This window comes from Vulpes vulpes, chromosome 10 (assembly GCF_048418805.1).
Source record: "Vulpes vulpes isolate BD-2025 chromosome 10, VulVul3, whole genome shotgun sequence".
Taxonomy (NCBI): Eukaryota; Metazoa; Chordata; class Mammalia; order Carnivora; family Canidae; genus Vulpes; species Vulpes vulpes.
In genome coordinates, this window is record NC_132789.1 from 11166315 (window position 1) to 11191652 (window position 25338).

At 59.4% G+C, this 25338-nt stretch overlaps 1 protein-coding gene across 1 annotated transcript in view; it reads right to left on the reverse strand.

Annotated features, from left to right (window-relative positions):
* Window positions 1-13291: 13291 nt before the first annotated feature.
* Window positions 13292-25338, reverse strand: part of RBM19 (RNA binding motif protein 19) — a 122900-nt gene continuing 110853 nt past the window's right edge. Inside the window, exons 24-25 of the mRNA XM_026018759.2 lie at window positions 14406-14518; window positions 13292-13844 (exon numbers count right to left, since the gene is read on the reverse strand). Coding sequence (XP_025874544.1) covers window positions 13836-13844; window positions 14406-14518 — 122 coding nt within the window. The 3' untranslated portion in view covers window positions 13292-13835. The remainder of the gene's footprint in view (window positions 13845-14405; window positions 14519-25338) is intronic.

Consider the following 25338-nt stretch of genomic DNA (forward strand, 5'->3'; position numbering starts at 1 on the left):
CCGGGCCTGGGTCTCCAGCCAGCGAGCCTTCGCTGCAGGTGAAACCGCTCAAGGGGAAAATGAGAAAGTCGCCGTGTTTCACAGGAGGCGGTGGGCTGTGCTGGCCGACCCTCACCCCCCCACCCCTCCCCGCCACCGGCGTGCAGGTTGGCGGATGCCCTCGGACTGGGGGGCCAGCACCCACGGCCCCCACTGCCTCCACACTGGGCCCCCGTACACCTCGGAGGCATGGTGGCCCACTTGACGAGCAAATACAGAGCAGCAGTCCTGGCACGTTGGCTCATCTGTTCCCCGTGACCCCCCCGTGGGTGTTGCTCGGCTCTGCAGTTCAGAGGGGGCCAGGGGCCAGGTGGCGCCGATGTGCCATCCACCGAAGAGTCCATGAGACCAAGGCTAGCCTGGCAAGTAAAAATACCCACCATCGCCGTGGCTGTTGTTTACTAGCACTTGCTGCACACTAGGCGCTGTGCAGAGGCCCCTGGCGAGCTTCATCTCATCGTGGGCTCCCAAGAACCCAGTGATGGCAGTAGCGAGACTATCACCTGGTCAGCGGCCGCCCCGAGCGGCGTGGAAGCTCCCTCCACTTCCAGGGCCCTCACCTGGCTCCGATCTCCGGCCCTTCTCTCTGCCCACAGGGTATCACGTACACGTTGTGGATGGAGGCAGGCTCATTTGCGACGGAGGCAGGTGACCCCCTCACCCCCCTGGGTGACAGAGGCCGGGGCTTTTAAACTACCCGTTTGTTGTCCTAAACAGAGTCAGTGTGGTGGGGATGATGCCCGGAGCACACCGAGGACGTGTCCTGGCCGCTGATGGGCGAGCAGAGGCAGCGGCTTGTGCCGGGCACGCGGCCCTCTGAAGCCAGGCTGAGCTCCCACGACCACGGGGCCGTGCGTGTCCGCGGCTTCCCCGTCCTTCCACACGCACGGCCAGTTACCCGCGTGCCCTCAGAGCCGGGAGCCTCCTCTGCTCCCAGGGCCTGGCCCATGTCCGTCTCCTGTCTGCTCCCCGTCCGCCCGTGGGCTCTGCGGGGCAGGGGCTGGGTCTGCCACAGACCCCAGGGCCTGGCCCGGGGAAGGGGCTGGTCGGAGTCCCCTGGGAGGAACAAATGCACCGGGCTCTGGCACAGGCCTCGGCCCCCCCGTCTGGGGCTCGGGGTTGGGAGTCCAGGAGTCCCGGGGTCCGGGCAGGACCATGCGGCCTCCTTCTTCCCAGCGGGGTGACTCTGGGGTGGGCGGGGGGTCCCCAGCACCACCCTGAGCCTCCATTTCCTGCCCTGCAAAAATGGGAGCATGTGGGGGGATAGCACTGCACACGGGTCACTGGGCTGCGGCGAGGATTCAGTAATCGATCATCTGACTTCGTTGTACCATGGAATCCCCCGGCCTAGGACTTAATTCTCAAAGAAAGATGCTGAGTCATTAGGACTCAGAGCCCAGCCCTGAGAACCTGGCCAGGATGTGCCTGGAGGCCGGCTGGGTGGGGCTTCTAAAGGGGGCCCCTGAATCTTTCAAGCCCCCACTCCGGGCCGATCACAGGCCCCGGGGGAACTGCCTTTGCCTCTGGAGACGGAACAGCCCCCCCAGCTGGGAGTCGGGGGGCTGGTGTTGCTCCTGTACCCAGTGCGGCTGGGAAGGAGGACACGGCTCGCCCTAGCCCTGAGGGGCCGTGGAACCACAGTGGCGCCCCGGGAAGGCAAGCATGCTGGGCAGGTGCTCTGGGCAGACCCCCACAAGCTCCGCCTGGTCCGTGAGGGAAGGGAACAGGCCCTGGCAGCCAGCAGCCTGCAGCTGCGGGGCCGGAGGGGTTTCTAGGCTGAGGAACTGGTTCAGAGCCTTGCCAGCCTTTCCGTTAGGGCAGCTGAGAGACAGAAACAGGCAGAGGCAGACGCGGCAGGCAGGCCGAGTGGTGCAGCCCGGAGGTGCAGACCCCACACCAACCCCGGCTCGACCCCGGGGCTGTGTGGTCTTGGGTGAGGCACCTAACCTCTGAGTGTCCACTTCCTCCCTGCAGGTCCGGTGGCACCACCTCGTGGGGTGGCGAGTTCAAGGAGTCATCTGTGGTTAGGGCAGTGATGACAATGATGATGACTTATCAGGATGGTGGATAAAAGCAGGATGGGGAGGGCGAGGGAGGGAGTGACCCTCACTCGATGCCCACAGTGTGTCAGTGGCTTCATGGGTGCCTTTCAGGCCACAGGCGCCCCCTGCAGATGAGGCCACAGCCCAGCCAATCCTCTAAGGTGGGTGTTCTCCTCATCCCACTTAGTGACCGAAGAACAGAAAGCCCAGGCGCCTCGGTTCCGAGGCCGCAGAGCTTGTAAGAGCAGAGCTGGGTCTGCCCCCAAATCTGGCCTGTTCCTGGGGGCTGTCTTTAATCCTGATCCCCTGACCTCGGGCTGTGGGGTGCATGCAGGAGCTCCGCACCCAGGGAGTGCTCAGAACGGGCCTCGGCTCCCCCCGGACTCCCGGGGGCACTGCTCCCCGGAGCCAGCTCTTCACTTGGTGAGGAGGACCGTGGTCCTCCTGGAACCGGCTCCAGCAGTCCATCTCGGCAGGGGGTGCCAGTTGGGCCCCACAAGTTGGACCCCACAGCCGTAGTCAGGAGCCAGGGGAAGGATGGGAACCTGCAGGGGCCTTGCACCCCAGATGCCCGCCAGCATCCCTGAAGGGCGGCCTTGCCTCTCCCTCCGTCTCCCGCCTGCTGTTGCTGCAGCCTTCCCCGGGGTCTGCTCCCCACTCCGCTGGGGGTGCTGGCTGCCGCCTGGAGGGAGCCCCGCTCCCCGAGCTGTCCCTCCCCTGGAGCGAGCGAGTGGCCACCGGCCACCCTGCTGCCTGCAGTTCTGCCATCAGGCTTTCTAATTCCGGTCACATCGTGCCCGCACCTGCCTGCCGCTGCACGCCGCCGCCACTCTCCTTCCCTGGACCCAGTTTGGGGTGAAAGCCTTCCTTATTAGTCAATCTGGATCCCACTTACTGTGAATTACCAGGCCTGATTGATATTCATGAGTGGATCCATCTGAAACCTCAGACAGCTGTCACATGACTCTCTGCCTTGGGGGACGCGGGGACCTGAGCAGCCCTGACACACCACGGCGGCCCCCAGCTGCGGACAGCAGGGCGCCCTGGGAGCCGCCCCTGGCTGACGGCAGTCCACTCCCGGCGGTGGCCGGGACCGGGGGGTGCCAGCAGGGCTTTCCCGTCTGGATGGGCGATGGATGGGGGTGCCAGGGGCTGGGTGGGAGGGACCGGCAGCCAAGCTCGGCTCTCAGTCCGCACCACTGCAGCTTCTCATGAGCTGTGCCTCCCCGCACAGCCCCCGCCCCACGGCTTGGTTACCTCCTACCCCCCTGCAGCTGGGATGTCACTTCTTAGAGCCGCCTTCCCATTGCCCTCACCCACGCAAGACCCTTGATGCTGTTTTCACGGCCACTGTGCTGTCCCTGCATATAAACTGCAAAGGACCACAGTCCAAGATATTGTTTTCGGTGCTTGGGGCAAAGCTCCTCGGGGACCTGGGCTTGCACCCTGGTTCCCACTGGGGCCTGGAGCAGGGCAGCATCTGTAAGACTTGGTGAGATGAGTGGTAGTGTTCCCACGGACCAGCACCTGGGCTGTGGCCCAGCACCCACCTCCACCCACCACCTCTCGGAAGCCCCCGGGAAGGGATGGTCTTTCCTCCTATTTTCAGAGGAAACAGATGCTGAGATTCGAGATGGGAGGAATCGTGACTCTAGGCTGGGTGATTCTCAAGCCTGTGCTTCTGGGCCCTTGACCTCTCACCCCCAAGGGCTTGGGTTTCTGGGAAGTACTCTCATCTGGAGGGTCCAGTGGCTTTTTCTCCAGAGGCCAAGGCTCCCCGGCAAGACACAGTAAAAGTAAATACTTGACGGTCGACTCGGAGAAAGTAAAAATGCTGACAGTACTGCCCCCAGAGCGCCGGCAGAATGGACAGATGCGAACAGTGTTCCACGGACATCACCGCCTGGCTGAACAGGGGCGAGCGCCCAGAACCAAGCAGGACCTGCTTTTAGAACCCCAGAACGGTGGCCGCACCAGCTGGGTGGAGAGGGGGGCCGTACCGTTGTCCCTGATTTGGGGTACTGAGCCAGGGCGGGAGGCCCGGGATGGCAGAGGAGCCCGAGGGTGGAGAAGTGTGGCTAACTCCCAAACACTTCCCAGAGAAGATCCGGGGTTTGCACAGACGGAGTCTGGGGAACCAGAATGGACCAGCTCGGGCTCTCCAGGACCCCGGGGCACCCTTTGAAGGAAGGCTGAGAACTGTTTCCAGGCCAAGCTGAGCAGGCCAAACCGGGGAGCACAGGCCCGCTGAGGGCTCGCTGGCTTTGAGGGGGACGAGGGCGGAGGCTGCGTGGCCGGGGGGCAGGTGCTGGGCCCACCTAGCTGTGACGATCAAGCAGGACCACCCGACCTTGCAGAGAAGACAGAGCACAGTAACTTCAGGCAAGACGGAGTTAACTCGATGGTCAGCTCACCCCAGGGCTGGACAGGTGCCATCTAGGTCTGTGGGTGGCATGAATGTTCCGGAGGTGAGAAGGCAACTGGGGAGGTCCAACTCACCTGCCTGGCTAGGATTTCCCTGGTTTTGGCATTGAAGGCCCTCTGAACGTCCTGTTTCTCAAGAGGCCAGACTAGGGACATCCTGGATTCCTGCGAATACTAAGTGGGTGCCTCCCCTGGTGGACATTGTGTGCACAAGGCCCCGGCCCCGCCCTCAAAGGGCTTCCAGGTGGGGGCAGTGCCGGAGCCACAGCACATCCCTGGAAGCCCCGAGGGAGAGCACCCGAACCAGGGGTGGCTGGTGGGGACAGGTGGGCAGGAGGAGGCCTGGGGAAGGGGTGAGAGGGAGACCATCGGATGGTGCCCCGGGATGGGGCGGAAGCAAGGCACATTTAAGAGGTGTGTGGGGGAGGGACTGCATCCAAACCCCGATTTCCCCCATCTCCTCACTCAATGACTGCGGTCCCTGCCCCGTGGGGCAGCAGCAGACATGTCTCCGTGTGGAAGCAAGGCCCCCAGTCTGGGCTTTTTTTGAGGACAGCTGGTGCTCGAGTCTCGGAGAGTAGGCTTTAACCTTTTCTCGGGTTAAGAATCCGCAGCAGCCCATTTCGGACTCCGAAGGATGCTCCTGGGGCGTTCGGGAATCAAGTTGGCTCAGAGGGTGGAAATCAGGAACAAATCGATCTTGAAAACGCCCCAGGAAGAGCCCAGGCAGCAGCCTGACGACCTCAGTGCCAGAGGCTGTTGGCTGTTCCCACGCTCACTCTCCCACCTCCTGCAGGACGAGGACCCCGGGCTCTCGGGCACACGGCACCCCCACCCCGGGATTGCTTCTCGGTCTCACCCCCAGGGGGCTTCTGCTGTGTGACTCTGTCCTGGCCAGAAGCCACGTGAGACTGTCGCCCCTGAAGGGCGGGGCAGGCCTCTCCTGGTTCCTACCCCGCTGCCTGGTCCTGGCAGAGAGGGCAGCCTGGTCCCCGTCGCCCTGCGGCGCTGTAGCGGACGGAGCTTACTGCCCTGCCCGCTGTCATTCGAGGGAGAGAATCTCCACCTTGTTTAAACCACTGATACTTGGGTCTGTCACAGCAGTGGGAAGGGTCATCTCCGCGAGGCCGACACAGCTGCCCGGTGCCCTGGCTTTGGAGCCGATTGATTTTGGAGCCCCAGATGAAGCTGGCCTGCATCTCGGCAGCCGCCAGATACATCTCTCAGCTCCCAACTGAGATGCTCATGTGGTGGGTGCTGGGCCACCCGACACGAGCTCCCTGGAAGCTGCAGGGGGTGCAGGCTCTGGACCCAGGCCACATCCCCAGCTCCTCTAGGAAGGTCAGTCTGAGAACCATGGATGGAACCGGTGTTATTGGTGGTGGCGCCTGTGGCTCCCCATGCCTCCGGCTTCCGTCCTTTGTCCACGAAGCCAAGGGGAGCAAGAGGATGCCTCAGATCATGCTGCGGGTCACAGTGTGTGGCCACTGCACACATGGGGGGAGAGAGCGGCCTGCCCTGTCTGGCACCTTCCTGGGAGATGCGCTGCTTCACTTTCCTCAGTTTCTCACTCGTGCAACAAGACTGACAGTCTTTGCCTTGCGACTCAGCTGAGATCCATTGAGTTGGTGGCTTCAAGCGCTTTGTCAACTGCAGGGTAACACGTGGACATAGGAGGTGGCAGCGATGTTATCGCCTGGAATCTCTTTTGGGGACCGGGGGGGGGGGCTCCTGACAGTACCTGGGGAAGGCAGAAGCAGCTGCCACCCGGAAATCTGCAAAACAGGAAAATGTTTGCTGCTGGCCTGAGCCCAAGGATGGGGCGCTGAGGCCCCAGTGGATCGTCTTCATGAAAGCTGCAATTAAGGGGAAGTGGGGTTTATTAAGGAAGCTGGAGGGGACTCAGGCCTGGCTTCTGGCGATGCTCTAATTAGATTGCAGGGCCCCTTTTATTTTGCTGCTCAGCCAGACAGCCCTGGGCTCGGGTCTTGTGCTGGAGCACACGGCCTCTGGGGTGGTGGGTGATGGGGCAGGCCCGGGGGACACTCCTTTACACTGGGGGGATGGGGTAACAGCAGCAACTGCTTGTAGGGTGTTCACTACGTGGCGGGCACTGGTCTCAGCCCTCGGCGTCTGTACTCATTTAACCCTTCTGACTCCAGAGGTGGCACTGCTGCTGCGCTCACTTCATAGATGAGGACACGGAGGCACAGAGAGGTCAAGGAGTTAGCTCAAGGTCACGCGGCAGGTTAAGGGGCAGAGCTGGGATTTGAGCCCAGAGCGCTGGGCTCCGGTCTGTGCACAGGCAGCGTGGTGCCGTGGGAAGTGCGCCCAACGGGGAGTTATGCATGGGGCGACCTTGTAGAAGCCACTGGCCCTCTCTGGGTCTAGATCTCTGAGCTGTAAAATTACAGGGGTTTGCTTTAGATCAGGACTCAGCGAACTTGATGTGAAGGGTCAGACGGTAAATATTACAGTCTCCGTTGCAACTCAACTCTGCAGCAGCAGCAGCAGGAAGCCAGCACGGGCAGTATGGAAACCAACGGGCATGGCCGTGTGCCAATAAAACTTTATACAAACAGGCTGCGGCTGGATCTGGCCCACGGGCTGCCGTTTGCCAACCCCTGGTTTAGACCACTCACGGCTCTTCCTTACCACTTCCGTTTTACTATACTCACGGTCTTAATAATTTCCTTTATCCCGATACACTCTTTTTGCCTCCTCCTTAGAGCCTGGTGAAATCGCAGGTCTGATGAGCTACCTGTGCATTTGTATCTGCAACGAACATGTGCAAATAAACTCATACATTAAAAGTCTTCCCGTGTACCCCTGAAGCCTGCACATCATGTTTGGGAGTCACATTTGCATGTTACCTCAGGTCTTCAAACCCTGGGGTGTTGAGGTGGAGGACGAATATGTGGGTGGGGGGCCAGGCCGCACACCCCGACTTTGAACAGAGCAGTTCTGTGGTTTTCTATGTTGGGGTTCTGGTAAAACTTTTGTTTCTTAAAGTCCTGTGGCCAAGAGTTTGGAACTCTTGTTGGTCTATGGGTGGAACTGTCTATGGGTGGCTTAAAAATGAACCAGAAAGTTCTGAGCTTCAAGCCAAGATTTACTAGCTCTGCCTACATGGGGCTGTCAGTGCCCCATGTTGTTTCTTAGATTTCTTAAAGAAAACAGAGGATTTCCCATCATGTCTTTGGTCCAGCCCTCTCTTGTGAACTTGACACTCTTCTTCTCCACTTGACGGCTTATGGTCATCTCCAACATAATGCGCCTTTGCACCCCAACTGCTGGCATGCCCTGTGCCAGCTCCTGCAGGGGCCAGCCTCAGCAGAAGCTACCTTTTGCATAGGCCCCAAACCATGGAGTCAACTTTGGCCTTGCACACCTCAGGGCTGGAACTTTAGTACATGAATCCCATGGGGTCCATCTTCAACACGTCTAGGACCTGGCTGCCAGTCACCTCCTCCTCCGAGGTCTAAGTCACCCCCTGCCCCTAGATGACTGCAGTGGCCTCTGCACTCAGGTCGCTGCTTTTGCCTTCCCAGGCTCTGCTCACATGCCACCCCCTCAGGGAGCCCTCCCTCGGCCCCTGTGGACACCCCATACACACATCAGCCTCAGTGGCACTAGAGAAGGAGCCGTGTGCTGGCTGGCTGTCTCCCCACCTTCTGCCATCCGTTCCTCGGGACCAGGAGTGTCATCTGCTGAGTTCACCCATGGCCCAGCCTCGTTCACAGTGGGCTCCACAAACAGGCTGGAGGCACATGACAAGGCGTTTTAAGTTCAAAGTTTTGGCTCCGTGGCTCTATGAGTCCCCAGGGATGAGGCCAAGGGATTAGCCCTCGGGAGCCCACTGTCCCCGAGGGAAGTCTCGGGGCCGCCCCATCACCCCCACTCTCTGGCCCGGAGCCTTAGGATGGCATGGCAACGCCTGGTGCTTGCCACAGCCTTGTGAGCCACAACACGTGCCCGGGGTTGATGGCATTTGATATTAAACATACACATACCCCAAAAAGCACATTAGCAGTTCATGGCAAGTAGGAGCTGAACAGGAAAAGCCCAATCAAGGGAAAAAAGACAAGGTGCCTTTCGTTCAAGCTGCCCTGAGTTAGAGATCCATATGTGGCACCTGTGAGGCCTGCCCTCCCGAGCCCCAAACTCAGCTGTGAAACAGGGACAGTGGCACAGCCCACTGCACAGGGGCGAGGAGAGGAGAGTGTGGCTGCCACCCTGCTCAGGGCCAGGCTCTCGCGCAGCCTGGAGGAGCAGGGGACCACCAGGTTGGGAACTCGGGCTTCTGGTGACGTGAAGCTGGGTGCGAGTCCCGGTGCCCGCCCTCCGCGTCTTGTCCTCTGGGGATGCCGCCTGCCTCCGTTTCTATACATCCCATAAACCTGCCTCCCAAAGCTGCCGGGGGCTTAAAGTGGGGAGCGTTCTCTCCATCAAATACTGCCAAGCGCCCCCTGCCTCCGACCCCACGCCAGGCAGGGGTCGCGGTGTGCACGAGGCATGGATCCTGCCTTCCCGGGGCTTATGCTCCAGAGGGGGCAGGGCACACAGAGGAAACCGAGACACAGGTGACCATTTACACCTGTGACTGGTGCCCAGCATGGGCTCGGGGCCTGGACTTGCACAAGTCACCACTGGGGGAAGATGGGAGCCTATAACGAACCAAGTATTCCATTCATCTTTTATTAACAGTTATTTCCGAAAAAAAGAAAAAGAGCGCTACATAGTCTTAGTGAAGCTCTGCAAAAGAGAAGCGGGGAGGGGGGCACCCAGGAGGGGCTCCTCCGCGGGAGGGGAGACTGTGCTCTGTTTCTGCAAGGTGCACCAAAGGGTTAAAGTCATTTTCATTAAAATTTAAATTTCAGCAGGCGAGCTCTCTCCCTTCCCCCCGTCCTTTGAACGTTTGACTGGCAACCATTTCATATTTCAATCTCGGCAGAACAAATTGAATTAGATGTTGAAACCAAACTCGGCTCTGTTCACCAAAGCCTGCATGCTCAGCTTGCACTAATCCTTTCCTAGACGCCGCGGAGCACAGACAGGCGCTGGGAGCCGGCCCGGCCTCAAAAGACAAAAAAGCCGAGGAGGCAGTAAAAGAGGAGGAAAATCCGGCGGTAGGGCCGCTGGAAACCGTCTTGTGCTTGGCGCGTGGGTCTCCAAGCCCAGGAGACAGGCCCTCATGTGGCTGTGGCTTCTGGCACCGAGTGTTTGATGACTGGATGCACAGGCCGGGACGAGGGGCTCCGAGGATTGGCTCCGCCAGCCGCTGCCTCTGGCCGGGGCCCCTTCCTGCTCCACGTGAAGCCGCCGTGGCTGGTCCTTTCTGGGCGCCCCCAGCTGCCCGGCGCCCTCCGGGAGCGGAGATGCATCCGTGGGAAGGGAGGCTCACTCCGGTCACGCCAGCCCCTGGCCCGTGCCCCCAACCGGCCGGAAGATGCCAGCTGGATTTCCCGGGAGGGAGGCAGCCCTCCAGGTCTGGCCCCAGGCCTTCAGCGCGCACCCCGGGCCCCGGGCCAGCCCCATGGCCGGGCCCTCTGGCGGCCAAGAACCCTCCTTACCCACCAAGTCTGTGGACCGGCCCAGAAGCGCTGACCCGGGCCCGAGCCTGGCTCTCAGAAGAGGAGTTTCTGCGACGACGGCAGGCCTGCCTGCGGGTGACCCCAGGATCACAAGGGTTAGGAACAGACCAGGGGAAGCCCTCCCTGGTTTCCCAAGTGCGCACCCTGGTAACCGTCGGCTCACTGTGCCCGGGTGGACGAAGTGCCGGCTCGGGCGCTGTGGGCAGAGGGTACCCTCTCCAGGCCACCTTCCCGGATGCAGGGACTCCCCATCCTGCCCCATGCCTCCGACGTGGGCCCCACGGGCCTGCTGTGTGCACGCTGGGCTCTGGCTTCCTCGGGCATCTGCAGGTGCCATGCCCCATGGTGATAACACCCCCTTATTTAGCGTCCCCGAGGCATATAACAGTCTGCTACATGCTTCCTACCCGTGATCTTTTATCTAATCTTCAAAAAAAATCCTACGAGGCCAAAATTCTTCTCGTACCCACTTTAAAGATAGGCTAATTGAGGTGGGAGAGGCTGAGACTCCTGGTGCAGGTTGCACAGGCGGTGGGGGGTGCTGCTGAGATCCCACGCAGGCCTCTCCTGCCCACACCTCCAGCTGCAGCGCACCCCACTCTCACTCGGCTCTGCGAGGACCCCAGCCACTCGCCTGTCCTCCACCTGCAGGCAGGAGCCAGAGCCTCCTCACCCCTCCAGGCCAGTCTGTACAGCACCTTCCCCCAGCCAGTCCCAGAGGCCTCGGTGGCCTCTCCTTCCCCAAGCCTGGCCCTACATCCAAATATTCCCTCCCACCCTTCAGGGGTTTTCGGGGCCTCTCTCTGTTCCTTCTGGAGCCCCATGTGCACAGACCAACTAAACTCCCCGCCTCTGCCCCCGCATCTCCTCGCTGTGCCTGGTGGGCAGTTCCACAGACGGGATTTCAGGCAGAGCCAGAGGCCAGTGGGTAACAACACACCCACCTGGAGGGTTCCGGGGAGGCAGTGGTGTTGCCAGAATCGAGGGCTGGAACCCTCGGCGAGGACCTGCACAGGACCGAGGGGGTGAGGGGTGGGGAGGAACGCTCTGGCCTCTCTCCTCCACCAGCCCCCAGACGTCTGCTGGTGCCCACCCCTGGCCAGACCCATCTGGCAGCCTGTTGCCAGGGGAGCCTGAGAAATAAGGCCTGTAGGGGTCAGGGCCTGAGTGTGAGAGCCGGCGTGGGGTGTGGGTGTGGCCATGGGGCACTCAGGCAGCTCCTGCCTCTACATACGGCGGGCCCCACAGCCTCGTCAGGTCAGGGGCCCCTCTGACCCTGCGGTCTCTGGCCCTGCCACCTCCCCTCCCCTCTCCAGGGTGCCTGTTCCGGTCCAGCCTCCAGCACAGCCCTCCTCCTAGTTCCCCTGACCATCTGAGGGCCACGGACCCCTGTGAGAAATGGATGGGTCTACACGTGCATCAGGAGGCTCACTGAGCCCCAGGGCTGCACCCCTTCCTCAGCGACCACCCCCATTCCCCCACCATGGTTTATTCCTGGCACTTCTCTCCTAGATCGACTGATGTCCTATTGTCACTTCTAACTCCTCCCCACAAGCTCCCCTATACCCTGCATCCCTGGTGACAACAGCAACTACGTCCTGGCTGCCCCAGAGTCCCCACAAGTCTCCCGGCACACACTGGATGGAAGTTTATCTCCCTAGGGGCTCCCAGGGGCTTCCTCCAAGGAGGAGAGTGGCGCCTGTCCTCTGCGCTGGGCCTACCTTACCTAACTTCGCCTAACCATTATCTAGCTGTTCCAGAGTCATCACGTGGTGGTGGCTTCTATGTAAGAATTATGACAGTGAGAGTAATTTCTGACCGCCCAAGGCGACAGTCACTTTCAGAGGAGAAGGGCCAGGGCTTGGGCTGCTCCCTGCACTAGGTGCTGTGACTGAATGGTGTGGGCATGGGTCTGGGTGTGGGGGAGGAGTGGAGTGGACTGCTTCTGATAAAGTGGCCAGGGACTGTTTCTGAGGCCAGAGAATTTAGACTAAGATCTCAAAGGGAAATTAAAAAAAAAAAAAAAAAAAAGAGATGGTCAGGACAGATGAGGGGGGAGGGGGAGTGTCCCAAGCAGAGAGAAGAGCAAGTGCAAAGGCCCTGGGGTGGGAGCACACTGGAAACGCCAGCATGCAGTAAGTGGGGGACAAGTGGCAGGGACTTCTTGCTGGGTGAAGAGTGTGACTTCATTGCAAGTGTGTGGGGAACCCTGAAGGGTTTTAAGCTATGACTTCCAAAACCCAGTTCACAGATCCAACTGGCTCCTTTTGGCTGCTTGTGGAGAATGAGGTGCTCCTGGGTTAGGGGAAGGGAGGCGATGAGGGTGGCATCCACCATCAACATCCTTGGTGGCATGAAGGGGGAGGTGATGGGGCACCCCAAGATCTCCAGGGTAGTTGAATTGGCTGTTGGTGTTTGCTTACGTGGCTGTTCCCTGTCCAGACAGTAAGCCCCTGGGGTGGGGGGCCGAGAGGCCAGGCGCAGCAGCAAGGGGGGTGGCGACCCGGTCTCCCAGGCTGGTCTGAACACATAGCCTGCGCTGGACGCACGGCATCAGGCTGCAGGAGCTGGCGGATCCTGTCTTGGGAATGTTCTAGTCCCGTCATCCGAGTCAGTCTTGTAGATACCAACGAGGCCTCTTCGTGTGTCAGGCCCATGGGTCTGATTATCTCCAATGTGGTGACTACATTGCTGCCACTGGCCTGGCCCTGGCGGTGTGAGTATAGACTGTGTGTTCATCAGGAAGGACCCACATGTCCCTGAACAGGACAAGCAGTGGGGATGACTAGGGTGGGCCCTTGTCACCCCCAAGACTCACAGCAACTGGAGGGCCTGGTCATCGAAGGCCTGGCCTGGGTGAGGCTTAACACTGACCCCACCTACACACTGTGGTCATACCTGGTGTCTGTGGGGCACCCCACTACAAACGTCGGGGAACAAGCCACTTTGGGTTTGGGCCATTTGCCTCTTACTTCTCAGGGAAGAGCCCAGGATTGGCCGGGGAGCACCTGCCCCACGGGGAGTGGGGAGTACACTTAGACTCACAGGGGGACCGGCGCTGTGGAGCTTTGCTTGGGTTCTAGGCCACTGTGAAACTGGATGAAAAACTGAAACCTCTTTCCTCCAAAATGCAGAGACCAAGATTTATGAGCCCCCGCCAGAGGTCCCAAATGAAGGAATAAACAAAAGTGCTGATGGGCATCTTTTCCAGGCTTTACTTGGATTGACTGAGGTGGTCAAGGCCCAAGTGCGCACATCACCCCTACTTGACAGAAGGAGAAGCTGAGGGTCAGAGGGGACCCTGCTGGTCTGAGGCTGCATAGGTGAGATTCAGGAGGCTGGGATTGGAACCCAGGTCAGACGAGTGGCGGGGGCTCTTTTCCTCCACACCATCCAGTCTCTGGCGAGTGCTGGGTGCAGGTGCTCCCAGTGGGAGGAGGCTGTAGGTACAGGTGGGAGTAGGTGTGTGCAGGCGGGTACCCCAAGCCTGCAATAAGCCTTTCAACAGGGCTGGAATGCATTTCACAGAGTTCTCCGTCCACGAGCCAAGGGTAGCTGCCATCGGGACACATCTGAGGCTCAACCGGAGAGGCTGGCATCTGGGTGTCGTGAGCATCCTTTGTGGTCAGCCCTGGTGGTCGAACCAGAGCCCGCAGTCCCAAGGGGCCTCGGGCAGGACACAGGTCAAGTCCCAAGCTGCGAGCACGCCCGTAGATGGATGTAGTGGGGACTCCAGCTAGCAGCCCTGGAGGGAGGGCAAGAACAGAAGCTTTGGAGCCGGTCTTACACGCTCAGTGCCGCACCGGGGGTTTTTCATGGATTCACGCGGCGTGTTTTTCTCACTAAAACCACACGAGGTGGGAATCGTTTGCGAGGCAGATACTGGGCCAAGGGAGGTTAGGTCATGACGCCAGGGTCCTGCCCCCCCACCCTGATGCCACACTTGCTCCTATGCAGCTGCGCATGAGCAAACCCGAGTCCCTCTGCCCTGACCTTCCAACCAGCAAGGTGGGGCTGTGTGCCCCGGTCTGGGAGCGGTGGACTGCCAGGCTTGGTGGGGTGCGGCTTGTGTTTGCTGGTTCCGGGTCCGTGTGCTGCCATGAGACTTCCTAACGTGGCTGTGTCTCCCCTGCCCCATGGCCCTTGGGTGTGGGGCACAGAGCGGATGCATGGGGATGGCGGGAACGTGTCAACCTCAGGCTGGGGCACAGTGGGGGTGCCTGCGTTCCCTCGCCCACCCGGCAGGAGCGCAGAAGCTGGAGCGGCTGTCCCCAGTCCCCGGGGCCCTGGAGCCACGTACACGTACCCTCTCAGTGCCAGTTCGCAGCTGAAGGGTTTGCTCCTCACTGTCGCTTTCACTGTCTTCCAGCTGCTCCAGGATCTCGTCCAACACCACAGACCGCTTTTTCTTCGGGGGCTCTGTGGGAGCCCAGATGGCAGGAGAGGAGGAAAAAACAGCCGAGAGGGGTGGGAGGTGGGAAGAGAGGAATGGCAGGAAGGGAGAGGGACCGGGATGAGCAAAATGGAGGGTAGGAGGTATAGGGAGGGAGGAGGGAGTCACAAGAGGGGGCACAAGGGACCAGAAGCCATCCAGGGAGAGAAAACACGAGAGAGGAGAGAGACACTGCCCGTTAGTCTCTGGCTTCACCATGGGGCTGCCTCTCCTCGCCCCAGGAACTCTCCGGCTCTGCCCGCCACCCCCTCCCCGACTTCTACCCGCAGAGGACAGGGCTCCATTTAGGAAGGGAGCCAGGAAGGCCCCCTCCCGGCAGCTCAGGGGGTAACGGGTCTCTGCCTGGCTTGCAGGGAGCAGAACACCTTCAGAGGGGATGGGTCAAAAGTGAGGGGGCCATCATTGGGGAAACAAGTAGAAGCCGCTCCGGCTTTCCTGGAGGTTATCCATTCTTAACAATAGAGTAAGCGGCTTGCTCAAAGATTCCAAAAGAAGCATGGAGGAAAGAACAATTAGAGGTAGCTTTGGAGAGGAGGGACTATTCGACTTGGCCTTTGAAGGATGCATAGGAGTTCTCTGTGAGAAGAGGGGACGGGGATGTGGATGCACAGCACGAACAGAAGGCACGGTGGGCTCAGCAATACACGGTCGCTCTGAGCCCCAAACACTACCGAGGATGCATGGTGTGCTACGGCTCTCCTCCTCTCGGCAGTCCCACAGGGACGTGCTAGGACTGCCTCCTGCAGGGGAGGGAACCAAGCTGCAGACAGGTAGGTCTAAGGTTACTCAGCCACACGTGGAGGCAGGATTCGAAACCAAGCAACACCAGAGCCAGTGTCCCCACTTCCTATGAAAGTCTCCAGGGCTGGCGCGAGAATGCCAGGGAGATAGTGAGGGTGGCAGGAGAAGGTGAGCTGGGCCCTCGGTCCTCCCAGGAGGGATGTGGTGGGGGGAGGCCGGCTCAGGCCTGGCCTGTCTAACCTCTCAGTCCCAGAGAATGCGGACTCGTTCAGAGGCAGCTGCAGACAGGATGTCCCAATCCCGTCCTCAAACAACACCTCCTCTGTGAAGTCCTCAGGGAGACAACCGCCCTGTGATCCTTTGCCTCCAACTCCCTACTAGGCTGGAGCTCCCAAGGGCATGTCTCTCACGAGGGTCTCTCCAGAGTCTGGCCTGGCCCCTGGCCCTGACACGAAGAATCTTGGGCCTGTTGTATAAAGTCCTGGGCTAGTGACTTGGACTCTCTGGGCCTGTTTCTTCACCTTGTTCCTCCCAAAGCGACAGGGCACTGACCCGGTCTCATCTTCTCCATGGCTACCTGCCTGATCCAAGCACATTCACCTGAATTCCTGCTCCTGCCATCCCCACAGGGCTGCCTGAGCGATCCTTCTAGAACAAGTGCTACTGCTTGGGGTCTCAGGCTCCTACGGCTTTGCAAGCAAGGAGAGGGAATTCTCTAGTCCTCTGGATGCCATTGCTTGAGCTGGCCACTCCGGGCTGGTACACTGCATGCACACCACAGGACCTTGGCACCTGCAGGTCCCAGAGGACCCTGTAGTGAAGCCCCAGCTCCCGTGCCCCCTCCTCCGACGACCCCGCCACCTGCTTTGGGGCACTTCTTACTGCTGACATCGTGGCGGTCATTTCTTTGTTTGGGAACAGAGCTGTCCCGTTCACTGCTGTGTCCCTGCCTCAATGCACAGCCTGGCACCTAGTGGGTGCTCACTAATGTCTGCCCGATGAAGGGAGAAGCAAATGGAGCGGGAAGGGGGGGACACAGTAAGGCTGGGGACGCTGTGGGGGGCTGCCCCCCGCCCAGGAGCCCCCGGGCCTGGCAGCTGTACCCATCATTGTTAGTCATGGAAAGGGAGAGAGGGTGGGATGGGCTGGGGGTGGAGGCTGCAGCCCGTGGCTCAGATGCACATTTCCTCTCCTTGCTGCCTCCTCGATGCTCCTGGTTTCCTTAGAATCGCAGGCTCTGGAGGTGCACAATGGCCTTTGGAAATTGAATTTGTGGGCAGGTAATGGGAGCCGAGAAATAGAAGAACAGCAAAATAGGGCCTGTGGGCCTGTCACAGATGCCTCCTCCTAGTTACTAACAATGGGAGTGCGAGCTCCTGGGCTGGCGGGCCCCCGCTCTCCTGGGCCAGGCTGGCCCAGGCTCCAAGGGCTGGTTGGTGGCGGCCAGCACGGCCGTTGCAGTGGAGCTGCGGGCCTCACCTCCAGAGCTTCTCTAACTCCGAGGCACCAGCACGGGAGCCGGTTTCTGCCTATGCATCCTAGGGCTCGAGCTTTCCATCACTTCTGCACCCCGAACACCCCCCACCTCCACTGCCGCCCTCTGGTCTGAGTCCTTGGCATCTCTGGCCTGCAGGATGGTGGGAGCTTCCTCTGCCCTCCCTCCCAGAGTCCGCTCTCAAGGGGCACCCAGAGGGATCAGAACCTGTGGCTCCTTTGTCTCAGCCCTCAGTGGGGCCATCTCCTCTCCCCTGGGGAAAGGAGAAGCCAGCAGGAGGGCCACCAGGCCACCCAGGTGAGCCCCTTCCTGGTTCCTGGCAACCCCCTCTCCCACCTCCGGGCCTCTGCATTTGCTGTTCCCTCTGCCTGGAGCGCTCCTCCTGCAGGGAGCCTGGTGGGGGACTCGCCTCTCCAGGGAGGTCTCCCTCCTCTCCTTGTTTAAGACCACAAGGCTCCCAGAGCCCCTGCCCACATTCCTCTACAGCATCGACCGACCGTTCAGCTCCCTGTCTGCCTCTCCCACTGGAATGCTGGCTCCAGGAGGAAGGGGCTTTTGTCTGCATTGTCACTGCTGTCCCCCCAAGGCCTGGAATGGCGTGGGGCACACAGCAGATGCTCAGTAAGTACCTGCTGACTGAATGGACGGATGGCAGGGACAGATGAGATCAAAGAGTTCAGGTTGCTGAAGGACACAGAAGCAGGGACTGGACCAAAAGCAGTCTTTAGCCACCTTTGTTCATGTTTTCATCCCCTCACAGCAGAGGCCAGGCAGTGCCCGCTCTGGGCTGGGCCTGGTATGAATGGGACAGCCCCCATCCAGGCTGTTCCTGGACCACTGAGGGGCGATGGAGAAGAAGCCGGACAAACACAACCCAGGGCAGGATCAGCGCTGTGATGGGGAGGCACCTGCTCCATGTGGGCTATCAGGGCAGCTTCCTGGAGGAGGGGACAATGTAAACATGGCCAGAACCCAGCCTGACTCTCAGCTCTGGCCCTCTCACCCCACTGTGCAAGTCTTGCCACTGGCAGGTAGTTGTGCCCAGAGCTTCAGAGCATCTCCTACCCTCCCAACCAGTAGGCACCTCCCAACCTCAGCCCCGGCCCCAGGGACACCAGCCACGTTCAGTTTGCTTGGGAGCTGGCCTCACTGTTTTAAAGACTTGTGAACCAGCTCTTCCCCGTCTTTGTCTGGAATGTCAGCCCTGCCCTTGGCTGCCCTCCCCCGAGTCACGAGTACCAAACATCCTGTGACACAGCCACCCAGGGCTGGGTTCCAGTCCTATGCTCCCCTCCCTGGTGGTGGGACCTTCACCCCTCTGAGCCTCGGCTCCCCATCCTGGGACAAGCAGGAGGCCCCGGAGCAATGGACACAGGATGGGACACAGAGCTGCTGTTCCTGCACCTCTCCACACAGGGCATCTCCAGGGCCCAGCTCGCCTGGAGGGCCTGCTCCTGGATGCCTCTGCTCTCTGGATGTCCCCAGGACCGCATTGGCCCCAGCTTGCCAGACTGAGCTCTGTGCTTCTGTGCTGAATGTAAGAACGAACGAATGAAGGACTGAATGAATGAATGAGTCCTAGGGCACTGAGGTGGATAATCTTTGAGAAACAGCACTGCTGTGGTTGGGACAGCAATACAACAAACAGGGGTGGGGTTGGGAGGCACCCGAGAGGTCATCTGGCTGGGGAAACCAGAGGGTGGAGTCTCAGGAACCCTTTGCAGGAGGGGGCGTTGCCACCCCTACTACACAGCTGGGGACACGGAGGTACAGGGTGAGGCGTAGGGGCCCCGGGTAACACACGGCAGCCCCCGGCTTCTGCCCTGGCCTGTCTCACTTGCCAGCGTTGTCCCACACATGCTCGCAACGGCTCTCGGGGGCCCTGACTCGGGGTGGGGGGTGCGGGTGTGACAGTGCACAGTCACACACATTTGGCTTTGGCACTTGCCCAGTATGCAGCCTCGGGTGGGGCCCGGACCCAGTGAGGCTCACTCCCTCATGCATAAAATGTGGGGTGGGGGGCGGACAGGGCTGTTCCTCCACCCTTCCCCTTCTCTGTGGCCACCACCTGCTGACCCGCAGGCCCAGACGTAAGGAGGCCTTTCCTTTTGCCTGGAGCAGGTACGGGCTCCTCTTCCCAGCGGAGCCTCTCGGGGGACCCCCACCTGTCCTCAACACTTAGCATACAGGCTCAGGAACGCAGGCATGGGCACATATGCCCCACCGCTGGCCAGCCTCTTGCTGCCTCTGTCTCCTTGCCTGTAATGTGGGGTCACGGGCAGAATTAATGGAGGCAAAAGAGCAATGACTGGCACCTGGTTAGACCCCGGTCCATGGTGGACAGACCAACATCTCTGCCGCTCTAACTCCCATCAGAGATGTGGACTCAATGTCTCACTTTGCTATTAGGCCAGGGGGCGCCACTGGGGCAGGGACTGCCAGAGGATAGCCAATACCTAGTAGGTGATCCATGAGCAGTTAGTTGTTAGGTAAATGAATACAATGATTTGGTTTGTAAAGGCTGAAAGGGTACGGGACCCATTTCCCACCCCAGGTTGGAAAACGGAGGCCCAGGGGGATCCCTGGACCCCTGGCGGGGTGAGGAGTGCACAAAGTAGGTCAGCGAGGGGCTCACTCCCTAGCCTTGGAGATCAGACAATTTAAGGTCCCAGCTCTGCCGCCTAATGGCTCAGTGACCTTGGGTAAGTCACTTCAGCTCCTCAGGTCTCGGCTTCATCTGTGCGTGGGGGCTGAGGACAGGACCCGTCTCCTGGGGCAGCCGTGAGCATCAGTGAGTCTGTGCTCGGAGCCCAGTACACCAAGGGCTCGGTGCTCGGGGCCGTGACTGCTCTGGTTGGCCTGGCTCAGGCCGGGCCCCCAACCGCCCCCCCAGGGGATGCGTCAGGCCCGAGTCCCCACCACGTGACACCCAGCAGCCCCCGCCGGCCCTGTCTGCGCATGGAGCACCCTGCTTGCAGGGAACAGCTGCTGAAATCCCACTTCTTCGACATCAAAAGCCTCAGTGGGTTTTCACCAAACAAACATAATGCAGAACCGGAGAAAGGTGTAAAATAAATAAACGAAACAAGCTGTGCATTTTCTTTCAGCATTACAGCTGCACCCGAAGATAAACAACAAGTGAATGTCACCAAACATCAATACCCGAGAAATTAACTTGACAAAAAACTCAGCCGTCCCCCAACAACCCCCCAGTCCTGCCCCCCTCCCCGCCCCCCCCCAACCACCATTTTGCATTTCTGGAGTTCCCATCTAATGATTTTATTTTTCAATTAATTCCTTGACAGAATGCCAGCCCGCGTCTCTCTCCCGGCCCTGGCTGGCGCTGTCGCCCTGCATGGAAGGCAAAAGCGGGCAGACGGAAAGGCGCTGCCGGGAGGACGGGAGAACGCGCCTCGTGGGGTTTTGTTCCAGAGGCAGAAGGCTGAGGAGGGGCGAGCAGAGCGGGGGGCAAGGGAATTCTGAGAGGACCTGAGAGGAGCAGGCGCTGGCAGGGGGGGAGCGGGCGCCAGGCTGCCAGGATCAGAGCCCGTGGCTCCCCGCTGGGCCACCTGGGACCAGGAGCCTCACCTCTCTGTGCTCTGTCCCTGCACCTGCTGCATAGTACCCCGCGTGGACGGCGCCGGGGGCTCCGGGACGGTAAAGGTGCTTAAGTTTTTCCAGCAGCGCCTGGTGCACTGTAAGCGCCGTGAAGGTTGGCGGATGTTACGGTCCCCTGATGGGACGCTGTCACTGGATGCAGGCAGGTCACTTCTCTCTCCTTTAAAATGGGGGCGGCAATACCAGCCCTGGACAAACACAGGAGCCGCTGCGGGTGCCCCATCCTGGTGGCCACCCACAGCATTAGTGCGCGGCTCTGGGACACATCAATGGCTTTCCCTGGCCACGGGGGCATGTGCAGCCCTGGCACGGGGCCAGCTGGAAGCGTTGGGTACATAAGCTCCCTCAGAGGAATCCTCCACCAGTGAGGGTGGACACATGTCCCAGCTCCCTGGACTCCCGGGGGGATAGCTCTGAGGTGTATACGACACAGATCCTGGGGGGCCCTGGTGGGCTGAGCCCCAGAGACCCCTGGGACTGGGTCCCTCGCCTCCTTCCGGTTCCTCATGCACTTCCCGGGCTCACTTCCTAGGTGATGTGATCGGTACCCGAGTCCACGTCTTGGGGTCTGCCCCTGGGAAATCCACCACACTAGGAAACCATGTCTATGGGTGACCAAATGGGAGGAAGCCTCACACGTGACAGGCCCCTGGTAGAGTGTCTGGATTTGCTGACATGATTTAAGATTTAAAAAGCTAGTTACTAATATGCCAAAAAAAGGGAGATGCTACCTAAGAGTCTGCATGCCTAGTTTCTCCAGAAAATGGATGACCCAGCCACAAAGAGCCCGTGGCCCCACCTGAAGGTGAGCATATACTCTGTGCCAGACCTGGTGCTCGGGATGCAGCTGTGAAGAACACTCTAAAGGATGTTCTGAACCACCAGCCATGGTGGCCACGTCGGGACCCCAGAGTGAACAGGGCCCAGGCACCTGCTGGCTTGGGGCAGCAGGCTGGGTGTGTACTGGGAGAAATCCCAGGAGCTGTGTGAGATTATCATCCCATTTGTCAGATGGATAAGCAGCGGATCTAGGGAAGTCACGTGACCACACTTCCCCCTTCCCCATGCCCCGATACACTAGTGAGGCCTAGGGTCCTGTGGCTCAGCGGCCAGGCCTGCAGTAGAGACACTGGCATAGCCCCTTTAGGAAATGGCTCCCAGCAGAAAAGATGTGAAACAGAGGCCCCACGGTACCCACCAACCTGCAGCAGCAGCATTCTCGAGGCCAGTGGTTCTCTATCCAACTGCCTAAGAGAATCATCGAGAAACCACTGAAGCCGGTGATGAGAATGGTCTGGGGTGGGGCATTGGTTACTGAGAGTGATGCCCATTGCCCTTATTAATCACCAGTGCTATGGGCTTCTGGCTCGATGTGAAGCAGGAGCCTGCGTGCAGCTTGGTGGGTGGCCCTCACACTGCGTTCCAGGCAGCTGGCCTGGAAGCTCCCCATCCACAGGGCCTGGATTATGGTGGATTTAGCCCATCGTAGGGCTCTGGGGCCGGGCTAAGCCTGGGGGCTTTCAGGCTCCGTCCTGCATGTGTTTGCATTAGTTACAGATGCTGGAGGGGCCGGTGCAGGCTGGGGAGGACAGAGAGTGGCCAGGTGAAGGTGACTCATTGCAGGGAAACAAAGGAAAAGGAAGAGGGCCTGCTGGAAGGGATCCCCCTCTCCTCTGCCTCAAGGCCCTCAAGGCCTAGAAGGATCTTTCCATTTCTAGTAGTGGCTTGATGGGCATTAGCTTCTGGCCCCCTCTTCCTGACACAGCCCTGGGTTGGGAGTAGAGGCTGGAAGGGAAGCCTTCAGGGGGCCACGGTGGAGGGAAGTCTGTACCCAATCTGTAAGTGTGCGGGCCTCAAGCAGCCAGGCAGGCACGGGAGGGAGACTATAGGGTGGGCTGCAGACTGGCAACTCAGCCCCACCTGCCCGACAGGCACACAGAACCAAGGTGGTCAACCTGATTTTTCCAGAGGCCAGAAGCTCGACTTTTGGATCAAATCTTCTGATAGCAAAGGAGTGGCAACTCATGAAAAAAAAAAAAAAAAAAAAAATCCCAAACCCCACTGGTCCGTATTTTCCATGCAAAATAAAGATCTGTGGCTGAGCTCAGTTGATGGCTCACCTGTGCAGCCTCTGATTTATTATCTCTCTCCCCTCTGTCTACAGAACCCTACCAGTTCCACTTGTGGCCGTGAAGCAGTAACAAAAACCTCCCTGTCTTTCTGTTTTTCTTGGGTTTCTTCAGACTAGGCCAACCGACGATTCAGAAGCAAAATCGGCCACCCCCTGCCACCAGCCACAACCCTGGAGGGAAGTCCACCCTCCTCCTGCTCCTATTTCTAGCACTCTGGTCCCCAGGTCCCTGAACCCCTGTCCAATCCGGGCCCAGCCCCTTCCCCTCCCAAGTCGCTCTGAAATTTTCCTTCTGTCAGTTTAATTCTGTGATCGATGAGGAAGAGCAGGAGAAATGGCCCGGCACAGCTGGTTTCCCCGTTAGCCCTAGCAGGGATTCCTGGCCTCGCTGGCGACGGCTGAGTGAAATGTTTGCGGAACGCAGAGAACACAAGTCAATAACAATTTAGCTGGATTGGGAGCAAGTACCTTCCCCGCACGGACAGCCACTCCCGGGGGAAGGGGAAGAGAGTGTGCAGGATATTGCTGAAGCGCTTGGAAATATTTCCAAAACAGCACTCCAAGAGGCTCGGGGCGCGAGGCAGGAAGGAGGGAGGAGGAGGTGACCTGGAGACACCTGCTCCCGCCGGCCCCAGGCCCCCGCAGCCTCCCCAGCACCTCCGCAGGGGGAGACGTTCGCTGTCTGAACGTGGATCCCTCCCTCCTGCCAGCCATTTGCACCCTTGCTGGCAGCTGCCGCCTAGGAGCTGCCTGACCAAAACAATTCCTGCTTCTCCGTGTGTCTTCGCGACACTCTGCCTCCGCCCGCTGGGATGGCTGGGGGCACGTGAGAGAGGAGCTGGTCTCCCGGCCAATTTCAACCTCTCTCCAGGTGCCACCCACCAACTCGGCTGGGAGCAGGCTGAAGAACAAAACACACCAGCCCGGCCAGGGAAGGCCAGGGGTAAAACGGCTCCTCCGTCCCTCCGGTCCCCACAGTGGCAGTTGGGACAGCTCCCCGCGCCCCCTTCTGCCTCCTGATGGGGCGTTCCCCATGCCCCTGGAGGAAGGGCTGCCGGCTTCCGCGAAGCCTTAAGGAGGGAACGAGAGGCACCCAAATGGAGGAATAAAAATGAGGTGAGGGGAGCTTACAGGAACCTTCTGTCTTCAGGGAGCTGGAAAGATCCACAGCAAAGGGATATTTTGAATAATAAATTCTGTGACTTCACATACTTGCTTGAACTTTCCCGACTGTGATTTTTAAAGCCCGATGATTATGTTTTCATGGCCAAGATCAAGAAGGCATATTTGCAAGGGCTGGCGTGGGGATAACGGGCTCTCCTGGTCCCCGATCTTTTGAAAATGTGCCGTCCTATGAATGATTAAGTTATGGGGGGGGGGGGGAGGGTTGGTGAACTGTTGCAGGCTTTAAATATCATCTGTATGCTGATGACTTCCAAATTTATATCTCAGCCCAGACTTCGCCCCTGAGCTCCGAACTCATAGATTTATCTGCTTGACATCCCGCGGGGAGTCCTAATAGGTGTCTCAAACCCCGTGTGCCCCCCCCCACCCCAGCCCCCACCTGCTTTTTCCCAGCTTCCTAGGCTTCATCATCACGAGGCACCACCATCCTCTGAGTGGCTCTGAGCAGAAATCTCCACACTGGCCTTAATTTCCCTCATGCCTTCCAGAACAAATTAGGCCGGCTCTACTAATGGTAGAGCCCATAGGCTCAACCCACCTGCTTCTCTCCATCCCCACACGGTCTTTATCCCCACCCAAGCCACTGCCCCTGCTTGCTGGGAGGATGGCGATGGGACTCCTACCTCCATTCTTATCCCTCTACAATGCACGCCCCCACAAAACAGGGAGGAAGAGGTCTGACAGTGTGAATCAGGCCACCATACTGATCTCTGAGGGAACTTCCCGCTTTACATTGAATAAAAGCCAGACTCCCTGCCACTAGGCCCCACAAGGAGCCCTACTGGCCCCTCTCCAGCTTTGTTTCCTAGCATTCTCCACCCTGAACAGTTCTCTAGCCACGATGGCCTGCTATGACCGCTCCTGCCCCAGGGCCTTTGCACCTGCGGGTCTCTGTGCCGGGAATGCTACCTCCTCCCGCCCCCCCCCCCCCCCCCCCCATTATTTGGCTGGCTGGCTTTCTTCCTCCTATCACAAAAATACTGACTCCTTGGAAAGACTTTTTCCAGGTCAGGCCTGTGCCAAGAGTAGGGGAAAATCTCTCTACTCCTCCCACCCCTGAGGAACATCTTGCCATTCTTTCCCATTTCCTCCACAGGGCTTGCTGTCATCCTAACATTGTTATTTACTTTTTCTTCTTTGTCATCTGCCTCTCCTCGTCAAATAACAGCTCCACGAGGGCAGGGGTCTTCTCTTTGGTTCACTGCTTTATCCTCAGGGCTGAGTAAGGCTTGATCGTTTGTGGTCAATGCAGACTTAAGCACATGAATGAATGAATCGAGTAAATGAGGGGCAGAGTAATAGGGCCTCCTTCCCAGGGAAAGCTGGAGTTCTTGAGCTGAGCACTACAGCTAGGGGGTGATGGTGAGGGTGTGGCTATGATACTTCTAGAGCTGTACACTCTCTAGAGAAAGGAGGAGTCATGGTAGGAGGAATTAGCTGCCCCCATGGCTTTTAGATGAAATAAGGCAGGCATCTCAGGAGCCCCAGGGGCTGTAAACTTTTTCTGTACGTGGTGAGGCAGTAAATAGTTTTGGCTTTGCAGGCCACAGGGTCTCTGCTGCAGCCACTCTGTTCTTCCCTTGCAGTGTGAGCATGCAGCCGTACCGACCACGTGA